At 50.1% G+C, this 18,556-nt stretch overlaps 1 protein-coding gene across 4 annotated transcripts; it reads right to left on the reverse strand.

Annotated features, from left to right (window-relative positions):
• Nucleotides 1–373: 373 nt before the first annotated feature.
• On the reverse strand, nucleotides 374–14,451 carry SLC17A4 (solute carrier family 17 member 4). Of its 4 annotated transcripts, none has more exons than XM_045203542.3 (13): nucleotides 14,362–14,451; nucleotides 13,654–13,756; nucleotides 11,069–11,193; nucleotides 8,997–9,114; nucleotides 8,274–8,507; nucleotides 8,103–8,190; nucleotides 7,614–7,700; nucleotides 5,883–6,001; nucleotides 5,606–5,767; nucleotides 3,430–3,562; nucleotides 3,206–3,353; nucleotides 2,258–2,348; nucleotides 374–1,085 (listed from the first exon to the last, which is right to left on the reverse strand). In XM_045203542.3, exons 4-13 carry the CDS (start codon nucleotides 9,111–9,113, stop codon nucleotides 951–953), a joined length of 1,314 nt encoding a protein of 437 aa, XP_045059477.2. In that variant the 5' UTR covers nucleotide 9,114; nucleotides 11,069–11,193; nucleotides 13,654–13,756; nucleotides 14,362–14,451; the 3' UTR covers nucleotides 374–950. The 4 variants fall into 4 exon arrangements, with proteins under 4 accessions (XP_045059477.2, XP_024426324.3, XP_045059476.2 ...); XM_024570556.4 differs by having other exon boundaries at nucleotides 376–1,085; nucleotides 8,997–9,184; nucleotides 11,069–11,190; XM_045203541.3 differs by having other exon boundaries at nucleotides 376–1,085; nucleotides 8,997–9,184.
• Nucleotides 14,452–18,556: the final 4,105 nt, after the last annotated feature.

The following is an 18,556-nucleotide window of genomic DNA, read 5'->3' on the forward strand; positions in this document are numbered from 1 at the left end:
TGGCCCACAATCCTGTTCGATGAAGTGTTTTATAACCGCTTTGCTGTTTTTCAGTCTCTGAAATCTCAAAGGAGTTGTTCTTTCTCCTTACAAAAAGAGGAATATTATACTAATGAGACTTATTTAGGTTACATTATATGGGAACCACTGGAAAAAAATGAGAAATTCTAAGCCTTATTTATATTGTGTCTGTATGGGTGCATATTATATGTTCTAGAAATTGTATAAAATTCTTAAAATTCTGATATGTCCTGATACAATGCTATTAGACGTAACACCAATCACCTGAAAATGTTATGTGTCACAGAAATAAGCAAATTCTCGTGTCAATGGTAATAATTTGTCATCAGATCTCAATCATGGCCATTTTTAAGTTCTGTCATTTATTCAGTTCAAGTTTTGCGTTTAATGTTCCCGCAAAAGTACTTTATCTCCAGATAAATTCATGGAAATGAATCCAACGAGTATTCTAAAATACAAGTTTCTGATAACTTCCACCTTATACCACTGAACTGGGTAAGAATTTACAGAAGCCTGATGGAAAAATGGATGGCATCATAAACCTTCTCACAAGAGATCAAGATCAACGAGAATTAATTCCACGGGACTGAATAAACTGAGGAAGATGATTATAATTTTATGACTTTGTTATTTGAAACACTGCTGGTTCTTTTTGTTTTCCAAATATTAAAACAATCTGTCTTCTTGACCTATGACTTAACAGCAATTTGGCTGTGTTGCTGGCAGAGACGGGTTGACTCTGTGGGTCATTTTCAGGAGCCCTGCCGTTTGATGAGCATAAATCTCCCAACCCATGCACACGAGATGTTGTTCCATTCACTTAAATCTTCTTTAATTTCTTTTCACAGTATTTTATGCTTTTCAGATTATAAACTTTGCTCACAAGGGTGTGTCCACGAGCCCCACGATCTCAGGCATCTCCCTTTTGCTCACAGACGGGTGAGCATCTGGTCTTTCGCCCACTCCTGTACATCTGCTCGGCCGAAAACAAGGAAGAAGACCAGCCCGGCGAGGTTGATGGCAGCTGAGAGGAAGAAGATATTTCTCCAGCCAGATTCTGTATCCTGCAGGCAGGAAACTACAGGTTACTAACGGCCTTCGAGTCCCCATCCTTCTGGGTTCAGAAAGGCAGTGGCACATGTCCTCCGGCACCACCCCAGCTCCATTCCAGGCTGTGTGGGGATTCGGGTTGTCCCTGGGACAACCTGGGACAGGCAGGTACGTCTGCTGTGCCGGCTGTCCCCTCTGCTGGAGCATCTCACTGAGTCCTTCCTGGACTGCCCGATTTAAAACGGAATCTCACCCCTCTTATGGGTTCTATTTCCTTCTCCTTCTTTATTCTTCTAACAGTTACCACCCCTTACTGTACCGTGCACATTACGAATTTCACTCCTATTCTATCAGTTTCTTTTCTACAATCCAGGCTTCAAAGGATGGGAAGTTTTGTTACATTCACTGAGTGCGGCATTGATGCGTATTTGCAGAACGAACGAACGAATGAATGAATGACCAGGGAGACAAGGTCAGCTTGAGGATTTCCCTTTAAACAACCATTCCCTGACAACCTGTTCCTTAGGGGCTGAAAGGGAACTGAAGCTTCAAATGACAAAGAACATGATGTCCAAATAATACCGTTCCTTGTCAGTCTCCCTCTTCCTGATTTACTGGTGGAAAACCACAGGGACCTTGAAGAATGTGAATGTCCCATACGTCTTTCATCAGCCGCAGACTCTGAGGAAGTGCTAAGGCACCACATGAATTGGTTCTGAGTTTCAAATGTGTCTCCCAGGATGGGAGACTGTTCAAGTGTGAACGCAGCGCGTAAGCAAGGCCAGTCCGGGGATCTCTGCAGGGACGCAGTGGCTGCACGAAAGGTGGCGGCTGCCCCTTTGCTCAGCCTCTAGCTCACTCGCTCTGTGAGCATTCGTTGGGCTCCTACACGGGGCGACCACCTCTCTCCATATTCCTTGGAACCTTCCAGGTGTCAGGAAATCCCCCTCGTGCCCGAGCAAACCAGAGTGGTCGGCCCCTCTCCACAAGGGATGTGCGCTGTCACTGCAGAACTCGTAAGACCCGCTGTTCTCCCTCATCCCACCCCAGATGTGGGGGTGCTCGGGCTTTCCAGCATCAGGCTGAGCCTCATGGAGGAAGGAACAAATAGCCCCCTTGCTCTGGCTTCTGCCTGGCGCCCTCTGGAGGCCACCTTAGGGATACTTTCCTCAGAGTGTCGGCTCACCTGGCTGATGAAAAATCCAGAAACAGTGGGGGCGATGACTCCTGATAGATTAGTAAAGACCTCTGACAACCCCTTGAGAAAGCCAGAGTACCTGAGAGAGAGAGAGAGAGAGAGAGAGAGAGAGACAGGACAGATAGACAGACAGACATGGATCCTAGTATAAGCACAGGCTCCTCTCAGCTGACCCACTGAAGTCCTCTGCCTGACTCCGGGGTGGCCTGGACTTGTGCTGACACTTTGTCACACCTGAGCAAGACAGACTAGCAGGTGGTTGCTGTCACCCAATGTGAGGGTCTGAGACCCCCAAGCAGTGACCTATTCTAAACAGTCAGTGCTGTTTGTTCAAAGTATGTACACGGATGGTTTGAACTAGGTTGTATGTTCTCTTGGCTTCTGCTATGATGTCTGACCTGGCAGCCTTCTTTGGGAGGTACAAGATCCCTCTCTGGATGAGACGTCGGCTCCCTGGAGATGAGGTGCCTCCCACACATCGTAGGGGCTCGCTATTTGAGGATGGAGTGTGCCCTGTGGACTGGGAGAGACCCCGGAGCCACGCGGGAAGTCGTGGTCATGTATCATGCTGACCGGCACCAGGGCTGAATGTCGCTCAGGCCACCTGGTGCCCTTCGGCCTATTGAGCCCACAGGAGCATGCCCTGCAGAGTGACGGCGGTCCTGGCAGTGACCCACCCCCCAGGGACTGCTGTGTCCCAGCAGAGAGGCGTGGCCATGTGGCACCTTCCACCTCCTTCACCTGGAAGAGCTACATCCTCTACAGTTGATGAGCTTTGGGCCCTTCCAGGAGTCACCTGGAAGTAAGGTGGTACAGACATTTCCTGTGACCTGATCCACATGTCGCTCACTGTGTGACTCGGGGTCAGAGCAGGTTTAGGGATGCCGGACCTGTACCGCTCTTCTATGAGAGACACCGAGACAAAGGGGTGCTTACCGAGGAGCAATGTCCAGAAAGTTGACGAGGGCTCCTACTTGGCAGAGGCTGCTGGGGACTAAACTCAGCGTCAGGAAGGCAATGGCGACACTGAGGCTGCCACTGACCCAGGACAGGAGCATGGAGAACACGCTTGGGAAGAGGACCCCTGGGCAAGAGGACAGGCAGAGATGAGGGGCTGCCCGAGCTGCCTCACCCATCCTGGCATCCACCCACATGCTCACCGACGGCCATGAACAGCCTCCTGATGGCGAGGAGGGGGAGGACCTTTCTGGAGAGGAGGACGTCAGCCAGCAGGCCTCCGAGGATGGTGCAGATGAACGTGGCGCCCATAATCAGGGCCGACAGGAACCCGCTCTGAGGACCAGAGAGGAAGTGAGGCGCATCCCCTCCCCTGCGTGACCCAGACCGGCCCCAGGGGCCCTGGCTACGCTGTGGCCTTTCCCTATGGGCACTCGCCTGTAACACAAACTCCACGCCACTGGATGGGCCAATACAATTTCTGAGGAAAAATACACATGTTTGGGAAAAGACAAAGAATGACTACTTCTCTCTCCACATACAAAGATCACCTAGAACAGATGCCTGAAAGAAGAACACCCAGCAGGAGAACGTAGGCCACGCACAGAGAAACAAGAAGGGAACCAAGTGGTTCTGAAACGTATCAAAATGTCCCCTGCTCCGTACTAATACAAGCACCGCGGCACGCCTTTGTTCACGGGTCCGACGGGCACGGCGTTGCCACGTGATCTGCAGGGCACTGGGGGGAGTCAGACACGTGCGCTGTGCGGGGTGACAGGAAACAGGAACGTCTGTGCTGCATTGCCCCCGACCCAGACGTGCAGACAGCAACAGTTGCGCAAACGAGTGACAAAGCTCGGGAACAACCCACGCGTGCTCGGTGACGTTTCTGCTGTTCACTGATGTAAGAGCGCCCCGCAGTCTAGTGTGTAAAGAACAGCTGCACATACACGTCATCTTTTGTGTAAAGAAACAAAAGTTGGGAAAATAAAAGCATGCACTTGTGTGGGCTTGTGTTCCCCTCAATGGCTGAAAGTATAAGAATTTAATAAAAAGAGTGCTCTCTCTGAGCAGTGGGCTGGGAGACAGGGCGCATTGGGGACAGGAATCAGAGGAAGATTCTTCATTCTTTTCCTTTGTGTATAGTTTTTTTAAATGCTGAACTCTGTCCTTCTCGAATCAACCTCTGAATTAAAAAGGAAAAGGAGACCAATGGAAAAGAGCGAACAGTCCCCTGGGCCAAGCTGTTCATTTTACTGAGGAGAAGGCCCCACGTCATCACTGGGACGGGGCATCGTGAGGAAACACTGAGCTCAAGGGACCCGGGTCTGGGCTTCTCGAGTTGGGGATGCCAGGTGTCAGCTCGTCTCTCTGAGCACTCTCCTGTCACCTCCTCCTTGTGTGGTCTCTGACTCATGGGGAGCCCACCCAGCCTCACCCCGCACCCGTTCTGATGTCCTGGCCTGCGGCCTGCGCCTGGCCCTGGGCCTCCCGATCCAGTGCCTGCCACCTTTGCCTGCGCATGTCGCAGACTCTGACCTCTGCTGAGGTCATTGTCTGGTCTGGCCAGCGAGCTGTCACCAGGGGAGCCCGGTCAATATGAGAACACTGCTTTTCGAGTACAAAGTTGAGAATGTGGCAATGATTCAGTGACCAGCGAACTGTCACTGGTGTTGTCTCTGCTACTTTTAAGATGTCCATCTGCTCGGAGCTGAAAGGTGTCCGCCGGCCAATGGCAGAGACGATGTGAGTTGTGAGGAAGCTGAGGGCCGGCAGATCTCTGCTCCCCCCTCTCTCTACGTCAGACATGAGCCCAGGGGTTTTTAAAGAACAACCCCACCTGGTTTTGCTGGCAGTCCTCTAGGGGCCGACACACACTCCTTTTCAGTGTGTGTCTATGATTCTGTCACAGCCTGGACGTGTCCTGTTAGGACTTCGTTCTTTGTGCCACCAGCAGAGTGTCCCGTTTGCAAATGCTGATTGGGTTTGACATAGAATGTTTTCATGGGTCCCTCAAAAGTCTGTGACTTCCTTTACACGTCCAGCTGACCGGGAGCCTCGCACCCCCCTGCTCAGGAGGCCACACGGAATTCAAGTTAACCTCATGGCCTTTGTACTTAAAAGTTCTGGGCCTAACGCCCTGATTTGGTGACAAGGAGAGAGAGAGGAGCCCTGGCCGGTGTGGGTGCTGCAAAGCGAAAGGTCGCTGATTCGGTTCCCATCAGGGCACGTGCCTGGGTTGTGGGTTGGGTCCCTGGTCAGGGTGCATATGAGAGGAAACCCATCAATGCTTCTCTCCCTCTCCTTCTCCCTCCCTTCTCCTCTAAAAATTTATATAACAAAGCCTTTAGAGAGAACAGGTGAGCTCTCTCAACTCACATCTTTGAGGTTGACTGCTAGCACGGAGTGGAGGTACGTAGGTAAGTACACCATCATGACAAAGACGTACCACCACACGCTGAAGTGAGACACCAGAACGCTCCAGAGAGGCAGGGATTTCATCATCGCCTTAATGGGGAGAGACTTATACGGCACACGGACCTAATAAAAAAAAAAACAAACAGCAAAGCAGATATCAACGTTCCCGCCCAGAGACACTTTCCCTCCAAGACACCCACACAGACTCAGGGAGGCGGCGCAGAGGGCGGCAAGGCACCTGCTGAGCCAGTGAGTGCACGATGTAGTCCCTCTCACAGGTGCTGATAAACGGGTGGCGCTCGGGGTCATCGTACACCAGAGGGAACCAGAGACACGCACAGGCGCAGCCGATTCCACCTGCAAGAGGTCCCGGTGGCACCAGACTCAGATCTGAGACCGTCCCTGTGGTTGACAGGAGACTGGCCCCCAACCCCTCCCTGCGTTTGTACCCTGTGCGGCCCAGTCACAGGTGGAGGGCATGTCCCCACCACTTGACTTTGGCCTTGGTCACATCATTTGCTTTGGCCAATGACGTGGGGGAAGTTTGGAGCCTAGTGTGTTTGCCCCATGTGCTCGAAAGTGGCCTGGCGGTCGAAGTGCCAGTCAGCATGCCCCCTGCTGGGCAGGCTTCTGCCAAGTGCCTCCCACCACTGAAGTGATGTCTGTCTGTCCCATGTCTGTCTCCAGCACTGGAGAGCCGGCCGCAGCCCCGGATGTCACTGATGGCCCCGACGGTGTGCGGACACGGAGCGCGGAGCATCCTCGGCCAGGAGAGCTTCTCTAACATGCACTTTGTGACGGAGTTAGCGAAACCTTAGCAGTGTGCAGTGGACACGGGATGCATCGGAAAATGTCCTCATCAGACTCTCAGAGCCCTGAGTCCTCTTCTCTCGCTAGCTTGTCGTCGACGTGCTCCTCCCCAGGCAGGGACTGGCCAGCCCCGGCCAGGCGTTTTGTCAGGTTGTGAGAACAGCAGAATCCAAACACACCATCTTGCCACCGAGGAACTTAAAATCACGCGGAAAGGGCCAGGTAGAAAAATTCACAGGGCGGCCCCCTAAGGGGGGAGGATGTTCACGTGGATTCCACAACATTTAGTGACTTTGCAGCTCATATAAACTGCTTACTGTTTCTTGAAGGCATCCACACAGTGAGCCCGCTTCTTTGCCTGAATGACATGTGTGACCGGCCCTTCGGCAGTTTCCGCGACAGAGCCTCAGAAGGCCTATGCGCTGCCGTCATCAGTCCGCATGCACGGCGCGGGGACCCTTGGTCTACGCATACTATCCCGTGATGAAAACCCCCATGGGACTCAGGCCCCCCCAAAACAGGCAGTTCGCTGATGGGCTTTCTGAGACAGTTTCAGAGTCCAGCAGACATAGTCATTAGTCGAAAGCCACTGGGTGGCCCCCGTCAATGCGGGGACAGCACGGTGTGGGGCCTCCAGAGCCCTCCACGGGTTCTGGAAACTCTCCACAGAGCCTGTCTGTGTGGGGTGTCCAGCCCCGAACCGCGTGGGCCTGTCCCTTCCCACAGCCTCCACTCTCTGCTCCACACAGCACTTTCCCTGTGATTAGGCTGCGCCCCACAATCGTCTCGTCAGAGTAATCATAAGAGAAATGGAAAAGACTCTGTTAAATAAGTAAGCATATTTAACACAATAATTGTGCCACGGTAACATTTTCGACAGCTCAGGAAAGAAATGCCCCCCCGCACCCGCTGTGGGTTCAGCTTGACACAGGCGGGTAGGGGATCGCACCCCTAAGTCATCAGGTTGTTCCAGCCACACAGGCTCAGGCCACAAGCCTCGGCCATCACGCTGCAAAGTTCACAGCATGTCAGCTCTGCACCTGGTCCACTCTGGCCCCGTCGGGATGTGGTTCATCACAGGTGGCTCGTGGCACCGAAATGCTGCCTGGCCCTCACTGCCATAACACCCAGTTATGAGATGTGGGAAGTGAACACTCACCTGAGATGTAGAAGAGAGAAGGCCACCCCAGGGTCTCACAGAGGAACCCGCCGGCAAGGAGGACAGAGAAGGCCCCCAGCACTGTGCCTGCACATGGTGTGAGAAGGTCCTGGTCAGGCGTGGGACCCCACCGCATGCTTCCTGCTGACAGACCACGCCGCAGAGCTGAGACAGCAGCTCCGAGCTGTGACCCACACTCTCGAGGGCCACTCCTGACTCTTTCCTCGGTCGCTGGGGACCCTGGGCAACTCATTAGTCTCTCTGTGTCTCAATTTGCCTTGTGAGCTCTAAGATAAATTAATGCTCACAAAGCGCTTATAAGAATTTTGCTGCCCAGTGAGTGGGCAGTTACAATCAGGAAGGAGAGTTGAGGGCAGCGCTTTCGAGCAGGGACACAGAGGACTGGGGCGTATGTCCTGCTTCTGGTGACAGGCCATCACTGGGTAGTCGTGGACAGTGTGAACAGGGGACGGCAATGGTATCAGTCACCTGAGATACTGAAGATGATGAGCTGATTTCTTTCCAACAGGGGAGCCCATTTCAGCCAGATCTCATACTGACTCGTTACCACCATAATCTGAAAAGGAAGAGTTCCGCTCTTGGCTCTCTGAGGCATTTCAGGGCTGATACTGCACTCCCGCTTAGAAAATACCTTGGTACCTGGGCCACGCCTTGGACAACCCGAAGGACAATGAGCAAGGCCACTCCGGTGTCGGCTGCGTGTGGGGTGAGGAGGCTCAGGATGGAGGAAACACACAGGGCGGCGCCGATCAAGCGCTTGGCTCCAAATATCCCAGCCACGTAGCCACCAGGGATCGAAGCCAAGAATGAGCCGTAGCTGAGGGCGCTGAGGATGACCCCCTGGATGTCAGGACCCCAGTCATACACGGGCCCCTACGTGACAGAGAGACCACCACTGTTAGTCTTTCACTAGGGAGTTGACGGTTTGTGAGGACTCATTGTGAGTTGACAATAAGTGAGGACTCGAGAGACCAAAAAAAAAAAAAGACCCTTCTCTTCTCTTTTGCTCTCTCTGCAATTCCTCCCGTCTATCCGTTCCCCAGTCACACAATGAACTGACCGATTAAAATGTAAGAGAACCTGTAGGGAGAGAAAGCACCACAGGCAAGTTAATGAATAAGTAAAGGAAGAAAGAGAAAGTAGACATCAATCTGTTAAACGTATTTTGTGGTAAAGAATGCATGTCTACTAAACGTAAGCTCTGTTTCCTTCATTCTGACTCAGTCCTGGGTCACACTCATAGACTCTGCATAAGGGTACAATCTCCTAGGCTACTTATTATGTTCTTGTAACATATAGTAACAACCTTCATGGTCACGCCATCTGAGTCACAGCAAGGGTCCCACGTCTTGCCACACTCACCTCCGCCCAAAACCCCGGGAGGGTTGCATTGCAGGTGTCCCGGGCGTCAGACCCATTGGCCAGGCAGGGCAGGATGGAGCTGTTCACCATTGCGGGCATGGCGATGCTCAAGTTCATGCTTTGGGTACACAGGGCAAAATTACAAAATTGCAAGATGAGGGCCAGCCCGTGTCGGACCGAACAAAAGCCTGAGACAAGAAGACACAAAAGGTCTTAAAATCAGGGTGCTTTTCTCCCCGCCCTGCTTCCTGAGCCTGGAAGAGAGGATTGCCGTCTGCCTGTGAAGCGGCAAGACAGCGAGAACAGATGTCGCAGCGTTCAGCAAACAGCTGTGGCCCCGGCAGGTGGGGGTCCTTGACTCCCACGTAGCCAGTGCTGAGGTGGAGACTGGAGCATGGGGAGCCGGGCCGGGGGAGCCCTGGCCAGGGGCTTTCCAGGCAGGGCCGTGGGCTGCGCTGGTGAGTGTGGGGACGGGAAGAAGTGGACTTGGAGAGGGAAGTGACTGGAAGCAGAGGTGGACTGCCCACGGACCGAGCATGGGACAGTGAAGGTGTGAAATGTGCCTCCCATGTGCCCCGCTGGGATGGCTTTTGGTGGCATTTATAACCAGGGAACAGTGCAGGTGAATATGTTTGGGAGCTGGCGGGAGAGGACGGTTGAAAGCTAGGCAAGGTGGGAGGACAGAAGTTTCTAAACCTCATCTTGACACTGTCACCTGGGCTCAGACGGTATGTGCCGGTGACCCGTGGGGACTGTGCTGTTGTCCCTGGGGCCGAGCGTACACAATGGTGACCGAGCAGACCTCTCTGGGGTGAATCCACACCACGTGCCCCTGTGCCTGGCTGGCTCCAGTGAGTTCTTTAATGGCTCTAGGCTCCAGTCCTCACTCTGGTGCCATGGTGGCAATGCCAGTGGCACCTTCGCCGAAGGGCTGTTGTGACCAGGGTACAGAGGGTGAGAGGTAAGAATGGCAGCTGCTGCCTGTCCAGTGCGTACCACGCGCCGGGCATTGTCCTAAGCGGTTTACACACCATGACTGATTTCACCCCCGTGGAAACTGCATGGCGCAGGCACTGTGATCATCATTTCATTTTTACTCACAATGAAACTGAGGCTCAGAAAGTGTAAGTAACTTGCCTAAGGTCGCACAGCTCATAGCTGGCAGAGTCAGGATCACAAACTCCGACAGTCTGACGTCTCATGGAAAACTTTTATGCAGAAATGTTCTATAGTACTGTTTTGAGAGAGAAGGAGCCATAGGAGAATTTGGCCAATGGAAGAGCCCAGTAGACTCCTAGACATTTAGAAATGAATGTGACCTTATCTTAGAGACACAAGGGTCAGGCTTTTCCAGTTCGAAGATAGGGAAGCTGATGCAATTCACTCCAGCTCAGGTGGTTACCAGCTAACTGCCGTGTGAGGAGTGGGATGCATAGGTCCCGACTCTGCTGGGATGGATAGGAGGAGGGGGACCCCATTTTCCTTAAGACCTGCTCAATTCCCAGTAGACGCACAGGCTAAAAGTTGGCTCTTACAAACTATTCCATCTCGATTTGTGTCGTACTTTTGAAAGGCATTATCTTATGAAAAGCCGACCTCCTGGAGAAAACTAATGACTTAGAATCAGAGAAGCCAAGACTGGATCCCACATATTCTATAGCATCTGCTCTGACCTTTTTCCTTCAGCTATAGGTAAGGTCTTCACACCTGCTTTATATAACTTCCAGGTTTATTGCAAGAGGTGAAATAATTCTCAGTCAACATAATTCTATGTAGCATTCTCAAAAGCTACATAGAATACTTGGCAATTAGTGGTGGCAAGAAGATGCCACAGGGTGTCCAGCCTTTTGGCGTCTCTGGGCCAACACTGGAAGAAGCAGCGTTGTCTTGGGCCACACATTAAATACAATGTGACACATGATCACAAAAAATATATCATAATGTTCTAAGTAAATTTACAATGTTGGGGTGGGCCTCATTCACAGCCGTCATGGGCCGCAGGTTGGACACTCCTGTGAGGGCACCGAGGTGACCCGCACCCAGTTCTGTCCACGACCAGGGCATGGTTTTACCTTTGCTCGAGGCTGGCGCTGATGCCACGTACACATTGGCATCTCCGGAACGATAGCCCCCAGCGGCCATGGCTCCTGCCCTGGTGGACATTTGGCCCTCTCCTCCAGGGTTCAGCATTTACCTACTGAAATAAAGAATGTGCAAGCAAATACAGGCAAGGAGAAGAGTCCCATAGCACATGGACACGGCTCCAGGCCTTCTAAGAATGTGGAGGAAATGTTTGGTAAGAAAAGTGCTGGTCCGAGGGTTCAGGAGACCTGGTTTGTGGCCAGACTCTGTCACTAGCCGACTGTGTGGCCTTGGAAGGAACTTGGTTCCTGCTTCTCCAAAAGGAGGGGCCTGGCCTGGGCTGCCTGTGATGCTCTTTCTGTTCCGTGTGTTCCTCTCTCACCTGACAGCACTGGACGTGGAAACGGGACTGTCATCTGTGACATTTCATCCAGAGGAAAACTGTGTTGTAAGTATCTAGGTAGGCTAACAAAAATCCAAGAAAGTTTTTCAAAGACATAGCAGCAAAGAGAGAAAGAGAGATCCCCGCAACAAAGAAAAGTTAGACGCATAAGCTAATGGTTCAGGGACCTGGGACTGTGGGTTCATGTTAGATGAAGGTGGGTTCTGGGCTTCTCACCAGGCGGGACCGTCAGTTATTACAAGACTGTGCGTAGGCCGAGAGTCCAGTGGACTTTCTACTCCGAAAATGATCAGAGAGGTTCCAGGGTCAGTGGACGGAGTGGGTGGAGCCCCCAGCTGCTGGTGAAATGAAACCCTTTCCACCTCCTCTCTACGGACTGCCACATTCATTAATGCAAAGGCGAATGTCGACATCTTGGACAGCCCTGCTTCTCACTGGAAGTGGAAGGACTGTCCGTCATGTCAGACTGAAGCTGCTAGGTGTCCCTGCTGGCTGAGTTCGTACTGACAGGCGGGCGGCCTCAGTTCCTCCCTCAAAAGCACAGACCTCAGGCCCAGGGGCCCGGCAGGCCACGCAGGGACTCAGGAACACACTGAGAGATGGACTGAAAGGCGAACCAACGCTCACTGGCAGGACAGGGCGGCCCTGGTCACTCGGAGAAGAAACCGGCCAAATGAGGAGCCGCATGCTGTGCTGTAAACATCGCCTGCTCGTTCAGCTGTCCGCACCCTCGAGGAATTGGCTGAGTGGGGAAAGTGCTTTCAGAGTAGAAAGTTCCCGGCTGGAACCTGGCCAGTGACCTGTGCCTGCGAGGTCACTGGGCGCCAGCTCATTTATTCACTGACTCGCTGGATGTTTGCTGAGCCAGTGAACAGGTGGGACACCTCTCTCCTGAGCTCGCTCCCTCACAGCGATGACTGAAGGACTCAGTTCTCACTAAATTGCCCCCGTCTAGACGTATGAGGGCACAAGCTGGCTTCTGGTCCCAGATTGTTAGCACGTCGCCAGCCCGCTCCACCCACATCAGCTTTGCCTCCCTCTGCCCTCTACTGCCAACACGCACTGCTCTGGTACCCTGGAGAAGCCTCCAGGAAGGTCACATGAGGAAAAGAGAGAGGGGAGATGGCATCTGCTGTGAAGGAAATCAGAGGAACTGTGACCACGACTGTCAACTGGCATCTCTCAAAGAGGGCAGCTGCTGCACCCCGTCCACTTGGCCTGGTTGTGGGAGGAAGTTTCAGCCCAGCTGTAGAGCGGAGGTGTGGCTGATAAGGAGGAAGCAGCTGTGAGCAGGCTGATAGTGGGGGGCGTCCCCGTGATGGTGAGGGACCGCACTGGGCAGGGTCCAGGCCAGGTAAGGGAATGCAATTTACCCAGACTGCACATGGTGCATGTTCGTAACGTACAAGACAGGGAACTGGGAGACCAAGGAAGAGGCCACTGTGTCCAGCTGTGCGGAATAGCAGAGGACCAGACTCAGGGTCTCTTTGGAGACAGAGCCAAGAAGAATTGCTGATGAGGTGGATGTAGGAGTGTGGGGGGAGTCATCAGGGTTTTCTAGATTGATGGCTTGAGCAGATGAGGGGATGGGGTGGTTCTCGGTGGTGAGAAAATGAGTGAGAGGAGACCAGGATTCCAGAAAAAAAACAAGAATTTTGTTTTGGACATGTTGGGTGTGAGATGCCTGGCTGAGCCAGCAGGGAAGACGGCCAAGTAGACACTGTCTGTGAATCTGTAGCTCGGGATGGAGGGCCCAGGTAGAGACCCAAATCTGAACGCCGTCTGTCTTGCCTGTTCCTTACAGACCAGGTAAAGGAGGGGGAACCATCAAAGAAATCGGGCCAGCTGTTCCTATGTCCACCTCCTGTCCGTCTTTGTGGCCGACACAGGTTGTGTGCCATCCCTCTGCATGAACACACACCCCGACTTCTCCATGCGCTGTGTCCGTGCAGGAGCCTCTGCCCGAAGGCGTCCTGCAGAGCTGCCAACAGCGCACGTGCTGCCTCTACGTGACCCCAGCACCGGACATTTCTGCCCGTGAGCAGCCGCTCAGGCTCTAGTCACAGCCCCACACCAGTCTTCTGCCCAGCCCTGGCCGCGTGGCTCAGTTGACTTGAGCATCCTCCCATAAACCAGAAGACTGCAGGTTCAATCCCCAGTCAGGACACATACCTAAGCTGTGGGTTCAATCCCTGGTCCGAGTGCATACAACAGGCAACCGATTGATGATTCTCTCTCACATCGATGTTCTCCTCTCTCTCTTTTTCTTCTTTCTCTAAAATCAATTTTTAAAAACTATCCTCAGGTGGGGATTAAAAAAAAGTCCTCTGCCCCAAACTCTTTACTCATTAATCACTTCCCAGAGCCATGGAGGTGGGGAGGTCAGATCTGAGTTGACCTTTTAGCCAGGACGGGAATCTTCCTCTGCCCGAATCAGCCTTCACCTTCACTGTTCAGCACAGATGTCATCGATGTTTAAAAATGCTATTGATAATGCCTCCCACCAAACCAGGTCCACTATGTGAATCTCAAGCTGCAGCTCATTTAGTCTCGTTCCAATGTTTGGGTAACAATCACCCTAGAAAGTAGAGTTTGCAATGGCTGCTTCGCCTACAGCCACCTTAGGTAACTCCGACGCTCTGCCGCGCTCCTTTCCCGCAAGGGTGATTGTTCCCTGAGTCTGGGGCTCTTATTTCCTTTAGGAAAAGGCCACATCATCTCTCGCTTTTCAGAAGTATTTCAGGAAAGAGGAGTTCCCTTCCCCACCCCCACAGTCTCTGCCCCAAAACAGCAAATTAGGCCGCTCTCTGCGGGGAAAAGACCCCTTCCCAGCACCACAGGCAGGCACAGGGCACGAAGGGCCGAGGGCCAAAGGCTGACCTGAGGGAGGCAGAATGCAGGGTCCGCATTCCTCTCACACATACCTCTCCGGGCTCCCTAAATTTTCAAATCCCCAGGGGTAAATGATTGTCCCAAACCTTTAGCCTTTATGTTACGAAATGGGTAGATTTTATTGGCTCAATGGTTTAATTTTAACTTCACTTTTGTGGTTTCGTTAACAGGTAGATTAAGCTCATTAAATCTTCCTTATGCTTCAGGCCCAGAAGAGGTCACTTACCCCCTCCCTGACCATCCGTCCATGGCATCAGGGTCCCTTTGCGTGGGAGCCTGATGTGGCACTTGCCCTGCTGACAGCCCTGCAGCCTGTGGAATCTCCTGGGGTCACTGCACTCTTCACCAGGGAGAGGCACGCCTTGTCTTCTCTTCACCCCTCCTGTTCAATACACTGCGCTTTCCACAGAGCGGAGATGTAATCCAGGCCAGTCACCATGAGGGACTGCTGTGGCTTTCTGACTACGGCTGTTTGCTCAAAGCCCTGAGTTTTCTGTGACAATCGACACTCCATGATTCTGGTCCTTTGTGCCACAAAGCATTGCGGAAGGCCCACGCTTGCTTGTGTCTGTGTTCTCACCTCTGTGTCCCTCCTGAGCCCACTCACAGCAAACACAGAGTGGCAGAGACGTCCCTGTCCTCCATGCTGCCACATGCACTTCCTGGGTCCTTCTGTCCATGCCTGACAGCTGTCGCCACGCACTCCTGAGGGTCCCGCTCACTTGTCACACGCCATTCAGGCCCAATCACTCTTGTGCCTCGTCGGTGGGCATCTTTTTGAACCTTAGCTGAACCTTCATTTTCTCTCTAGCATCTCATGTGGGTGTACACAGCACTCTGTCCTTGACCTTCATCTCTGCCTAAGCTCACTCCCAAGGGGAACCCATGCGGACCCTTTTCCTTGCATGCACTTGCTCTGGACTTGGCTCTGGACTCCAGGTCTTCAGCTGCCTTCAGCTGCAGTTGAGGCGGACGTCCAGCAGGTTCTCTGGATGTAAACACCGCACTGACTTGTCAGCCCTCTGCACTTGCACACGCCTCACAAGACGGTCCAGAAGGTCTCAGGGCTCTCCTTCAGTCTCGGGAAGGACCTGTCCCTGCTGCCGACCCTCCCTCTTCTATTAAGAGTTATTTTCACTCCTTAGTAGCCAACTCCACCCGTCTCCAGTTCTTCGAATGAATAAGTCTTGATATTAAACTTTCCATATTCAGGTAACCATGGTGTCTTGCTCTGGGTTGAATTGCCTGGTACAAACATAAGACTCGTCTCCCTGCATATTATTGAATATTGGCCCATTTGAATCATAGTTTATCCTTGTGTGCTAAGTATTTAATGTTCTGCGGAGAGGACTTCTAATAATTCACATAAGAAATAGGTCACTCACTCAGAACAGTTTTGAGCAAATGCTGTCTCCATTAGGTTTCATCATATTATATTTTTTCTGTGAATAGAAATAAAACATATTTCTGTGTAATTTATTTGTGGTTTTACTTTCTCTCCACATTTCCCAGAATTTCTCTACCTGTTTTTGGGCAAGAGAAACCCTAAGCTACCATTCAAGAGTGGGAAGAAGAGAGAGAAGGTGTGCTTAATTCAAGAATCACATGATTCTCATTAACTTGATTACTCTAATTATCAAAGCATGGCATTTCTTCTAATCTTATATTCATTTATGTAAAGGTCTTTAGAATTCTCTTTACAACATTAATACACATTTTTTGTGTTTTCCCAAATCTCTGTAGATTTTGTAGATGTGTGATAATTAATGGGTAGGTGTACCGATTGAACTGTTTTACCTCCTAGCCTCAACAGTAATCTATTTGAAGTTCTGTTTTCAGTTCTTTCTTTAGTTGTGTTTCTATATACGATGCAATAAATAACTGCTTGGAAAGTTCCTTGACTAATATTTCTGAATGCATCACAAAATGTCATCAAATAGTGACGGTGAAACAGCTACGGCGCGTGGGTTTACGTGTTAGCTTGTAGCGTCTGCTAGAGATGTGGGGATTGGCTCTAAGGAAATGTGTCAACCGATTTTGTTGTCTCAGAGCTCACACTTACAGACTAAGACAGTGTGTTAGGGCGCTCGCTCTCTCTCACTCTCTCTCTCCCCTTAGAGCGTGCCTGCTCAAATCTTCGTTCCAATATTTGGGTGATAGTCACCCTAGAGTGCACTTTCCTAAGCTCCACAGGCCCTTCTGTAACTTGTTTCTTTAGCTGTTTCTTCTACGGCTCACTTTTACTACCTCTGGAAATTTCTAAATAAACTTTCCCTTGTATCGATTTTTTTTTTTAAGTATGTCAGTCATGTCCTAGAGGCCGACTGTATAGCGAGTCCCAGGAAAACTGTGTGAAAGCACACCTTGCTTGAGATCAGAGAAAAATGCAGCTAGTTAAGCACCAAACGATAATAGCTTTAACAACAGCAAAGGTTACAACATGTTTAGTTTCTGCTTTTCACTTTAAAGATGTCACTGACTCACAATCACGAGAAGTTTTGTGGAATCTTAGTTCTTCACAGTAAGATCGGTTCCGAAGGTGCGAGACAAGATGAGGTCAGGACCTACATGAATGGGACGAAATAAAATCACTGAGGCTTGCGCAAGAACCAACCAATCAGCTTTGCAGTGACTCCTGACCCCTAACCCTCAATTTTTGCCTTTAAAAACCCTTGACCAAAAAGCATTGGGGAGTTTAGGTTTTCCCCACGAGCTCCCTATTCTCCTGGTCTAGAGCCCAGCCAATCCAGGGCCCTGTCTTCCCCAGGAAAAACTCTGCCTTCAGCGTTTGGCTATGCCTCGCTCCAGGTGAGTGAACTTTGTGCTTTGTAACAATAGCAATATAAAAATGTTTTGCTAAGCACTTTCACATTATAAAATAAGTAATAATTATTGTACATATGGCCTTTTAGCAAATTGTGAATGTAACACACTATTTTTTTGCAGGGGTGGATAGGGGGTTAGCACAAATATTCCCTTCAATTTGAAAAGAAACTAAAATAAAACTAGCTACAAAATTTTTTTTCAGAAAACTAGGGAAATTTGAAAATAGACTGGGTATTAGGGAATTAGTAATTTTCCTAGGTATGATAATGGCATCGTGATTCTACAAGGGAATAACCCTTTTTAGAGGATGCAGACCGAAGTAAAATTTCATAATTATGTGCCAGATGGATGTTCATCATACTGTTCTTTCAAATGTTTTAAAGTTTTAACAATAAATGGTTGAAAATTAATAAAGTAACAAAACAATAATGATAGGGTTGGGGAGGGGATTTTATTGATAATGACATTTTTAGATGAAATATAAATTTATCTACTCTTATTTGACATTTCCATGTAAATTTTGGATGTTGCATAGAACCAATTTTGTTTATTGGAAAAAAGTAGACTAAGTCAGTATTAAAGTGCCTGGTATTAAAGACCATATCAGCTCCTCATGGAATAATTGACTTCAGGACGTTTTAATGGAAGTTAACAAAGGGTGTGAATAAATTATTTATGTGCAACGGATGTATTGTGCCCTGAGCATTCTTTGTTCTTTTAGATTTTGTCACATCTCCTCAAAAATATGAAACTTTTTTTCATAATCTGGAGTGATTTTTTTAGACATTTTTTTTCTTTAAACATCTAAGAGGATAGATTTAGAAACCTGACTTTTTGAGGACGTTTTTCCCATTTATCTTAGTCTACACTGCTTTTACGTTCCACTTAAGCCATTTCTACTTTTTCTGAATGTTTCATTAGTATTTTTAAATTTGCTAACATAGGTTTTTAAAAATTATGTCCTTGTAATTTTAAAATATCAATTCTATAGATTTGGGTATAATTTTATGGTCAGAGTATTAAAATAATTTTAAATGCATGTTTTGGGGACTTTTGTACTTCTATATGTGCAGGGTTTTGTTTTGGTTTATATCGCATTTGGAGAATTTTAAGGATTTTTGTACAATACTGAATTTGGCTGCTCTGCCATTTTTCAGCTGAGCCAACAGCTGCAAATTTGCAAACCTCCTTCCTTCATTCATAACCCATCTTAGCCTAACTCTACCGTCAGGAACTCTAGTTTGACATTCCACATTTTCATCTTGTGAATTGTCAAAAAACCTAACGTGAACGCACTCCTTTCCTCGAGAATGGCACTTCTGCTGCCACGAGCTGCCCGGACAGCTGTCTGGTGTTA

Source organism: Desmodus rotundus, chromosome 12 (genome assembly GCF_022682495.2).
Source record: "Desmodus rotundus isolate HL8 chromosome 12, HLdesRot8A.1, whole genome shotgun sequence".
Lineage (NCBI taxonomy): Eukaryota > Metazoa > Chordata > Mammalia > Chiroptera > Phyllostomidae > Desmodus > Desmodus rotundus.

Coding starts and splice junctions, on each gene's coding strand:
- SLC17A4 (XM_024570556.4), bottom strand. CDS start 11,186: ATGCTGAACCCTGGAGGAGAGGGCCAAATGTCCACCAGGGCAGGAGCC. Junction 7,701..8,102: donor CATCATCTTCAGTATCTCAG/GTGACTGATACC, acceptor CACCATGTGCAG/GCACAGTGCTGGGGGCCTTC. Junction 1,086..2,257: donor CTGGATTTTTCATCAGCCAG/GTGAGCCGACAC, acceptor TCCTGCCTGCAG/GATACAGAATCTGGCTGGAG.